The 10,791-nt window shown below is 25.7% G+C and overlaps 1 protein-coding gene across 8 annotated transcripts; it reads left to right on the forward strand.

The window, feature by feature from the left end:
- Positions 1-3,039: 3,039 nt before the first annotated feature.
- On the forward strand, positions 3,040-10,269 carry LOC136080780 (uncharacterized). Of its 8 annotated transcripts, XM_065797886.1 has the most exons (12): positions 3,265-3,394; positions 3,948-3,983; positions 4,316-4,339; positions 4,430-4,453; positions 4,676-4,702; positions 4,788-4,811; positions 5,150-5,173; positions 6,689-6,737; positions 6,985-7,071; positions 8,233-8,300; positions 9,128-9,509; positions 9,870-10,269. In XM_065797886.1, the coding sequence occupies exons 1-10, from the start codon at positions 3,352-3,354 to the stop codon at positions 8,237-8,239; spliced, it is 345 nt and encodes a 114-aa protein (XP_065653958.1). In that variant the 5' UTR covers positions 3,265-3,351; the 3' UTR covers positions 8,240-8,300; positions 9,128-9,509; positions 9,870-10,269. The 8 variants fall into 8 exon arrangements, with proteins under 8 accessions (XP_065653955.1, XP_065653959.1, XP_065653958.1 ...); XM_065797883.1 differs by lacking the exons at positions 8,233-8,300; positions 9,128-9,509; positions 9,870-10,269 and adding exons at positions 3,040-3,263; positions 5,442-5,675 and having other exon boundaries at positions 3,340-3,394; XM_065797885.1 differs by lacking the exon at positions 9,128-9,509.
- Positions 10,270-10,791: the final 522 nt, after the last annotated feature.

The following is a 10,791-nucleotide window of genomic DNA, read 5'->3' on the forward strand; positions in this document are numbered from 1 at the left end:
GGCTCCTTGCTTACCATCCTAGCTCAATCTTTGGGAAAGCATGGAGGACCGCAATATCTTTGCAGAATTTTACCTGTTTGTAAGCTTAATTCTAAATTTCTGTTTGAACAAACTCAATTTGTTTTAGAGGGAATAAAGAGCGCTGGAGGGATACCGGTTGCCTTAATATGTGATAATAATCGTGTAAATCAAGCACTGTTTGAATCTGTTGATCCATGGTTGACCATGTGTTGACAATATGTTTTTGTTATATGACTTGGTGCATCTACTTAAATTTGTTTGTAATAACTGGATTACAGAAAAAAATGTATGTTATAAATATAATAAGGAAACTAAATATGCATGTTGGTCTAATATCTTAAGTTTGTTTAGACTCGAAGAAAATAATATTGTAAAGTTGTCTAAACTTACAAGTGTGTCTGTTGCACCGAAACCTATTGAAAGACAAAAGGTGTACTTATCTACAAGTCTTTTGTGATAAAATTTTAACTGCTATAAAATCTAACATTAATATATAAGAAGCAGATGACACCATAACTTTTATTGAAATATTTGTTAAGTTCTGGAAAGTTGTCAATACAAAAAGACTGTATGCTGATATTCGATATAAAGATCCAGATAGAGCAGTCATATTAACTTCAGAAGATGCTAGACTATCATTTTTACTCAGTCTTGCAACAATGGCAGAACAAATGACAAGCAAACAAGGCAGCAGACAGTATCAGTTTACCAGAGATATAGGTGTAGCCTTAGCTCATACGTGTTGTGGTTTAGTAGCCCTTACAAAGTTTTTGCTGCAGAAATTGTTTAATTATGTAACACTGAGAAAATTTACAACTAAGCCACTAAAAAAAATGTTTGGAAAACTCCGACAAGGATTTGGAGGCACATATTTTATCAATGTACAACAAGTCATTGAAAAAGTAAGAATTCAACGAGCAAAACTAAGTCTTAAAATCGGTATAGACATTGATTTTTTATCAGTAGAAAGTGGACACAACTGCCAGAAATGTGGATATTTTCTTAGCAGTAATGCTATTGATATAATTGACAACTTGCCTGAGCTAGAAAAGAGTGTACAAACAGATACAAAAGCAGGATTAGTATATATAGCTGGATATATTGTGCGAAATGAAGTTAAAGAGCAAGAAGAAGCTAAATTTTATTATGAAGAATTCGGCAATTATACTGCTAAAATAAATTTTGGAGGTTTGAAAATACCAAACGACAATGTTTGTCAGTGGACCATAATTTCTTATATTTTGTTTCATGAAATTGTTCATAATGTCTGCCAAAAGTCACTCTGCAATATTTTAATATTGATATCAGAGTCTTTTAACTTTAATATGGAAAAGAAACGTGCTATTTCACTTTCAAACATTTTTTTAAAAAACTATGTTAATTTATATGCCTCAAGGTCATCTAAAGAGTCACAAAAGATCTTAAAGCTTTTAAAGTAACCTATTGTATGTGTTCTTTACTTATGAAAACTCTAAAACTCTAAGTTACTTATATTTTCTGTTTGTTTAGTGATTTTGGTAAAAAATTTAGTATTTTAATCTATATCTAAAATATTTTAAAAACTTTGTTACAAATTTTATTGTTACTAAATATGTTCAATTTATGGTTTTTTCGAAACTCCAGCATTTTAAAATATACTATAACATATATTTTTTTTGTATCTTCTGATTGTGTGATTTTGTGAAAAATTTTGCAGCTTATAGATGAGGAAAGTTTTGTTTTTATAGACAAAGTTTTTAAGGAATGTTTTTTTATCTTTGTAGGAAACTTGTTATGAATATATTTTAATTATTAATTAAAATAAATAGATTAGCTATAGTTCACTTACACTAAAATGAAACGCTTTTTTACAAGCAAATGTTTATGCTACACTTAACTTTTTCTTAGTTATTGTTGTTTTTATTGGCCCCCAGCCCTAGGCTCCGATTTACGCGTTTACGAGGCTTGTTAGTATAGGCGGCCATGGTTTTAACATTCCGTGTAAAAATGGAAATTAATGCCACTTAGTCATTGAAAAACATCCCTATTCCAGATCATCCTATTCTAGATCAAAAAAGTTATATCATTTCTTTGATTGAATATTTTAAAAGTTGAATATTTTATAAAAAAATTTGTTGAACCAAAAAACAAATACAGATGATTAGTAATAACCAAGAAAATGATATCTAAAACAAAAAAATTTTATACTTGATAAGAAAAATATTGAAAATGACCTATTGCACTTAATTAAAACGAAAAGCTTCGGCAAATAAGTAACAAATTTCAAAAAAAATAAAAAAAAGGTGTTAAAAAAGTTAAATCAAACCCTAATATTTTGATTTTCGTTGATAAAACAATTAAAATTTACCAACTTACAACAGAAAACTACGAAAAAAATCATACACGACAGTATTACTAATTCTCATAAGAAAGCCCCTAAAATTATTTAATATAATATTAAAATTATCATATTATAAACATATGATATTAAAATAATATAAAAATAGCTAGGAGCTATTTTTAGCTAAAGCAATAAAATAGCGAAAAAATCTTACGCAACAATGTTACTAGTTCTCATGAGAAAGCCTTGAAAATTTGAAAAATGCAACTGACTTAGAAGCCCAAACTATCTCTAAAAATATCAACCTTGAAAACAGAATTGAATTAATTGCCCCTGCCCAAGCTTTTGAAAAACTCAAAAATCATAAACCAAATTTTTAAAACAAACTACCTTGTAGGTTTTTAGTTCCCTCAAAAGGTGATATTGGACAAGTAAGCTAAATTAAACTAGACAAATTTAATAATATTCTGAGAAATAAATTAAATTTATAACAGTGGAAAAATACCACTGACGTCATAAATTGGTTTTTCAATAAATTAGAATAAAAAAGATTATACATTAATGATTTTTACCCCTCAATAACGATATATTTTAGATATAACAATTCGCGGCGTTAATTTTTGGCCAATAATCTTTCAGCGCGAATTGTTCGCGCGACTTTTAAAACTAAATGTTGTGTAAACTGAAATATATTTCTGTTTGGTTCAGTCTACACTAAAACATGCAGTTAATTAACCAAAGATCATGGCTTAATTGTTCAAAAGTTGAATGTTTTAATGTGTTAATATGTTGAAATAAGAGTTATATTTTTTGTACGTGGAAGAGTATATGTATTTTTACACATTCTTCGTATTATTTTAATCATAATAAATAAGTCTACAAAAAGATGCTCGATAAACCACTATGTTACCTTATCTATTAGGTACGTGTAAATCGCGATTTACGGAACCGATTCAAATAAAAATCTTATTTTGAATTATTTTGATTTATATTATTAGATTTAATTTAATATGGACAATATTAACAAAAATGTTCTTGCTGCACTAACAGATAGTAAGTTCAATTTTTTTTATTCATAATAATAGTATTAATGACTATTTTCAAATCCATAAATAATGATTAATGTAAAACCTTAATTAATTTTTATTTAACATATATTATATGTTAAATAAAAATTAATTAAGGTTTGATATAAAATATCAATTATCAAATATCAAATAAAATATCAATTATCAAATATAAAATATCAAATATCATTATATGATATAAAAAAAGATTAATGTTTCAGTAGCAAAAGTTTTAATATTTTAAAAACACTAACATTTAATATTTTAAAAACACTAAGAAGTTTTTTGTTAAGATTAAACTAATGAAGTATGTAATATACTTATTTATATGTGGTTTATTATAAAACATATCATTGTTATTGTCTTTTATAATGTATGGACTATATACTTCTTTATGATAAAATTTATCTGTGATAAAGTTTATCTGTGATGAGGTTTATCTGTGACTTCTTTATGATAAAGTTTATCAGATAAAGTTTATCTGTGTATTAGTGTTTAAATCATTATACAAGCATGTCTAATATTTATTTCTTGTTTAGATCCTACCCATCTTTTTGCAGATTTTTTAAGATTTCGTAAGTATAAGTCACATAAATTTTGGATTTATTCATTACAAAAATATTTACAAAATCACAAAGAGAAAATAGTAAACAATAAGTAAATGTTAATAAACATTTATAATATCTTCCTATATATAGAAACACTTAAAAAACATAAGGTAATGTTTTTTACTTATTGTTTGTTGTTTGTTAATAAGTTTATAACCATGTTGCTTATAAATATATTATCTTTATATTTTTTATAGTTATATTTTCATTGTTTATTTTCATTTTGTTAGTATAGTTGTTGCACCTTAATTTTAATTAATTTCAAATGATATTGTGTACAATTTTTAATTTAATTTTAGTCGAATCTACACAGCCTACCACTGGTAAAATTGTATAATTTTGTATATGTTAATGACCAATTTCAAAGTCATTATTTGCAATATCTATTTTTTATTACAAATTTTGAATTTTAGTTACATCTTCGTCTTCACCAAATGGTAAGTTTAACCGATTATTACATTTTAATATGTGTGTACATATTTTCGAGGACTACAATATAAATTTTTTATTAAATTATTTTCAACCTTTACATTCTTTACAAGTTCCTTCTATATCTGCTATAAGTGGTATGTTTACAAATTTTTACTTTTAAATATGTTTATATATATATCTTGGCAATTAAAGTATTTATTTTTAATTACAACTTTGATAACCTTTAGTTACATCTTCAGCAGCTACAACGACTAGTAAGTTAATAAACTATTATTTGCAAACATGTACACACCTTTCTTATCAATTGCAAATTTTTATAAAAACTTTTTTTATCTTTAGTTACATGTGCACAGTCTTCTGCTAGTAAATTTATGATTTAGAAATGTTTCTGAATGATTATTGAATTTATGTTTCTACTTATTTACAATATTTAATGCATAAGTATTGTGTTATCCCTCAAAGTGCAGTAGAATGAAGTTATTACTATTATTAACATTTTTTAAGCTATCATTGATTAATACGTTGTTCATATTATTTATTCAGCCTATCACTTTCACAATTAATTTTTTTATATTAAATTTTACATAATGCTATTAAGTACTAATCTACTACCATTTCTAAGTTTAAAAGATATTATTTGCAAACATGTACACTTTTCTTATCAATTGAAAATTTGTATAAAAACTTTTTTTTATCTTTAGTTACATGTGCACAACCTTCTGCTGGTAAATTTATGATTTAGAAATGTTTCTGAATGATTATTGAATTTATGTTTCTACTTATTTACCCTATTTAATGCATTAGTATTGTGTTATCCCTCAAAGTGCAGCAGAATGAAGTTATTACTATTATTAACATTTTTTTAAGCTATCATTGATTAATACGTTGTTCATATTATTTATTCAGCCTATCACTTTCACAATTAATTGTTTTATTTTAAATTTTACATAATGCTATTAAGAACTAATCTATTTACAAATCATTGTCATTTAGAGCTAACGTATCAACAGTATCTATTATATAGGTCCCAGCATCCTGGACCTACTAGCAATAAGTCTTTCAAACGATGGGTCAACTTAGGAGGAAAGGACAATGAATCCTTTAAATGGCCCTATCATCCTCCTAACAAGGGTGCTGGGAACCACAGCAGAAGGGGATATGGTAGAGGTCGTGGCAGCAGAGGAAGCAGACAGAGAAGATGAAATGGTGGTAGCCTTGTGGTCCATGGTGATTATTACAATTATTAGACACCACCATTCCTTTTCTTTATAAAATACATATTTCATATCAGCAAGTTTGTTTTCCATTTTTTACCAAATTTTACAATTATTAGCATTTCGATTATTTTTTTTCAAATTTTTACGCAAAAAAATTTAAAAACAAATTGTAATAGGCCTAATAAAATACTTTTTAACATTTCAAAAGTTGTAGTATAAAAACTTGTAAATTTTAAACTATAGATAGATGTAGACTTTTCAATAGAATTAGGTTTTTTTAGGACTTCGTAGGCCACGTTAAATGCAATGTTAAATTTAGTATGTAATATTTCAAATCTTGATAAATTTGAAGGGTATTTTGCATACTTATTTACTATTCTTGCTTTAGTTTATTTAAACTGTTTGTTTGACTTTATTAATAATTATTTGATTTTAAATTAGTTTACCTTATGTTTATACAGTTATACAGTTATGTTTATACAGTTATACAGTTATGTTTATACAGTTATACAGTTCCTAAAAATTATATTTGCATTATTGAGGTTGAAATACTAGTTTCTTGTAACCGTTACTTGTTTATAGAAGGTATATATGAGATTTTTAAATTATTTGAGATTTTTTAGGTTTATATAATTTCATTATTTTTTTACATTGTTTATAATGTTATTAATTTTTAATAAATTGTTATATATTATTTGTTTATTATATATTTATTTGTTTGTTTAGGCAAATTTAGCTGAAACTATAATACAGCAATACAGCTTGCAAAAAGAGTACTGCAAGTACTCTTTTTGCAAGCTACAAAACTTGCTGTATAATATTTTTGATAGACGGTTCTGGCTTACCTTCACGTGGTGTCTATTGTTAAAAATGATTTATTTAGTTTCTATATTGGAATTTTAAATAATATCATTTACTAAAAGCCAAGACATAAATTTATTATATTTTGTACATTAAAAATTTATATTTTGTACTTTAAAAATATTATTTTTAAAATTAGTTTTATCTTTGGTTTATTTTTAGGGTGGATACTCCAACTTTCATCTTGTAATGTGGTAAAGATTATAATGTGGTAAAGATTTGTAAAGTTATGTCTCTCTTTTTAAATAAACACAATTTAAAAACATTTATAAAATTTTTATTGACATTTTTTCAAGTTTGAATAAGAAGGGAGAGGTGGGGGGGGGGGGAGGGTGTTGGGCGTGGCACACGCCCCTTCCCTAACTAACATATTAAAATAATTTAAATACTTATTTCTCTTTTTCCACCAAACTCAATTTATAGCCTTTTTTCAAATAATTAAAAAACTTTTTTTTTAGGTTGAAGGCTGGGCAGGAAGGGGCGTCGGACATGGCACATGTCCGGCCCTTAATGTCAATTTATACACCACTTGCATATGCTGTAAAGTAAGAAAATATAATTTAAACTTTTTTAACACAAATTATATTCAGTGTTTTTTAGGTTAAAGTATTTATAAGAATGTTACATTTCACTTGGCGGGTGTTAAAACGTAACAAAGACATCCACCCTTTAATCTAAAATAGACCTCTAATATTTGAAAATGGAATGGAAGCAAATTAGAACAACTTTTTGTGTTTAAAGATAACATATTTTATCAGGAAAACACTCTTTCGTGTGAAAAACTTGTATTTTTTTAAAGGTATGATGGTGTTCCGGTACCCCCTCTGGCCCTCTAGACACCCTTTTTATCTAGAGAGTTATATGAAATTGTAGCCTACTCTTACATCTATCTTTTGATACCAAGATATAGGCTTTTGGATAAGATTTGACAAAGTTATAACAATTTAAGTGAAAAAAAAAATAATTTTGGAACCAGTTTCTTCAATAAATCCATATATCGAAAATTTGCTACTAAAAACGTCATAACTTTTGTTTAAATTGCTCGTTTTTAACAATTTTTTCACCTTTAAAATACTGTACTGAAGGGCTTTCTAATGATATATAACATTCTAGGATATGCTCAATCTAAAAAAATCAGTCCACGTACCTATATCTATACACACAGTTTTACGTTTGAAATTGATACTTGCATTAATATCTTTCTTTTAAGCTAGAGATTTTGAAAGTTTATAAATATATCTTGAGATATCTTATTTTTTCTTATAAAAATTGACATTTTTGATTTTCAAAAAGCCTTAAAACCTAAAATAATGAATTAACTTTAAAATTTCTAACTAAATATGGACCTAACACACTAAGGACTATTTGTGGAATTTTTTCATAAATGAAGTAAAAGATAAGAATGAGTTTATCCCTGATGTTTCTATGTGACTTTTTGACTGATTTTCAGAAAATTGGCAGCCATTTTAAAAAAATATTTTTAATTATTTGATTAAAAAACAAACAAACTATTTTTAAGACTTTATCTTGAATTTTAAAGTATAAATGTTATACAATTTTTTATTTATTTGTCACTTGACATTTAAATTTCTTTTTTTTTAATTTTATATTTGATAAAACATATTTCATAAAAATAATATTTATTAGTAGGTATAAATATATATTAAATAGTATGAAAAAATGTTTACAAATATCTTTACTTGCAGCATGTGACTGGCTACACATCAGTGTTGTCTGTGTTTAACCAAGAAATGCATTCAGATCATTTTATGAAGTAAGTTTATGCAACATTATTGTGTTATTAGGATATTTAAACACACTAAATATTACCTTTTATTTTACTTGGCTGAGGTAAGTAGGCTTTGTGAGAAAAAAAAAATGCTTGAAAGTTTTTGAAGTTCCAAGTTTTATATTTTTATCATTTGATCTTCATAATTGTTTATAAGTTGTTATTTTTACTTTTATATTTTTGTTTTGTTTTCTGTTTTATTTCGTATTCATGAATTTCAAAGTTATGTTCATTAAATTTCAAAATTTCTGGATTTTATTCTGCATTTTTGTATACTTTGTAAACAAATTGTAACTTTATTAAATATTTTTATGAAGGATAAATTTTTTACTTGGTTACATATTATTAACTTATTATTAAGTTCTTATTAAGTTGATAAACAAGTTTATTATTGATTACAACAGTTTTATTACTGAAAAACATCTAGAAATGTAAAGACTGGTACTACTGTGAATAAAATGTATAAACAGCTATTTTTAAATGTAACATATTCAAACGGCTATTTGAATATGTTACATTATATAAGTAATGAACTGCAGTGTTCACAAATTTTCTATTTTTATAGATTTAAATGTTTTATATTAATAATTTTTCATACAAATGTTGGTGTATATCTTAAAAAACTATGTTTCTCATATTTATATTCATTTATATCCATTTATATATTGCATGTTCAAAAACAAAAACAATTTGTAGTTTATTTTTTAAAGTTGATAAACATCTGATACAAGGTATCAGATATACTTTGTATGAGATTATAGTAATCTGATACAAGGTATCAGATTATTAAAAACCTTGATGTTTGTGTTAAGGTTATCTAAGTAAAGCCAAGATCCAAGCAGGGATGCGAAGTCCCAAAAGAACTCCGGATTTGTATGTCACAAAAAGATTACTTCAAGTAATGGGAATTTCAAAATAGGTATCATAGATGTAATGACTTGCAAGGCTGCTCAGTTTTATGGCTTTTTATTAAAAAATTTGTGCTGACAAACATCAAAAAGAATGTACAAGCAACAAATTTTTTGGTTTCATTTTCTGAAAATCTTTTTGCATTTTGATTATATCTCGATTTAATTAATTTGAACAAATTATATTTGTTCAAATTAATGTATTTTTTTAGACTTGGATTTTATTCATATCATTTCAAGATATTTTCATATAACCTTCATTAAAAAGATAAGATATTCAAAATATGTAAATGATTTATTTCTATTAGTTTTTATAAATATTACCTGTTATAAAAATATCAATAAGATGACACCTTTCTTAATGTTATGCTTTTTTTTTATTTTTAATAAATTAAGGTGTATATAGTAGTTCTATTGGTTTAAGGTTAAGTTATTATATTGGTTCAAGAATAAATTATTCTATTGGTTTAAGATTTATTTAAGGTTAGCTATTTAAGCTACAACATATCTAAAGCTAGGCTTTTCAAAAAGCTATGCAAACCACAGTGTGTATAGATTTATGAAATAGAATTTACAAACTGAATGAAAATAGAACATGTATGATAAATTGATAGGACAATAGTAATTTTATATTTTTGTTTTTTAGGTATTGGCAGGCTGTACTTGACGACTTACTTTCCTGCAACAAAATCAAAAGAACCTTCAACTACAAACCAATTTAAAAACTTTTATAGCAGCATTTTTTAAGAAAAATTTTCTCTTTATTTTATTTACTAATTACATAACTTATATTTCATAATTTCTTTAAATTATTTTTGGAGATGGTTTAATTTTGGTGTTTTACAAAATTTTAAGTTTAAAAAAATTATTTTACAAATTGATTTTTAGTTTTTTAATAATTAATTTTTATTCAGAAGTACAATTATAATTGGAGTGCCCAATTTTTCTAATATTTTTTCTGCAAATTTCAATTTGATATTATGTTATCAATATGAAAGTATAACCTCAAGATATAATTAAAAAAATGGTAGGATGAGGTACATAAACATTCGCTTTGTTTTCTTATATATAAAATTCAAGTTTAGCGCAAAACATCTGTACCGATAGAAACCACTGCAAAAATTTTTAATTTTGATTGGTCTATTAAAATTTTACCGTTATTCTTACACGGTTTTCACTTACTATGACTGTAAGTCACTGATCTCTTTAATAACTGGGTAGCGCAACTCCGAACAAACTTCTAATTTTTTGACGCCAAAATCGCCATATTGGAAAGCCCCAAAAATTTAAATCCCGTTAACTTTAAGTGCTGTTTTTCGACTAATCGCTTTAAATACACATCAAACTTAAATACACAGTATCAAATTTCAGCTAAGAAAATACAAATATGAGCGGATTAAAAAAAGATCTTCGAGGTTCAGAGTGTTCTGCTTATGGGTGCAAAAAAAAGGAAAAGAACTGGGGGCTTAAGAAGTGATAGTTCAAGAAGTTCCGATGAAGAATCTGTTGTTAAAATAAAATTAAGAAGAACTTTTTATTTGTATGTAATGACCACTGCTTTCTTTAAT

Source organism: Hydra vulgaris, chromosome 05 (genome assembly GCF_038396675.1).
Source record: "Hydra vulgaris chromosome 05, alternate assembly HydraT2T_AEP".
Taxonomy (NCBI): domain Eukaryota; kingdom Metazoa; phylum Cnidaria; class Hydrozoa; order Anthoathecata; family Hydridae; genus Hydra; species Hydra vulgaris.

Bases quoted from the DNA above. Each gene is read 5' to 3' on its own strand.
- LOC136080780 (XM_065797883.1), top strand. From the start codon at position 3,352: ATGGACAATATTAACAAAAATGTTCTTGCTGCACTAACAGATA. The intron at 3,395-3,947 runs GTAAGTTCAATT...TTTCTTGTTTAG, and splicing joins TCTTGCTGCACTAACAGATA to ATCCTACCCATCTTTTTGCA. The intron at 4,703-4,787 runs GTAAGTTAATAA...TTTTATCTTTAG, and splicing joins TTCAGCAGCTACAACGACTA to TTACATGTGCACAGTCTTCT.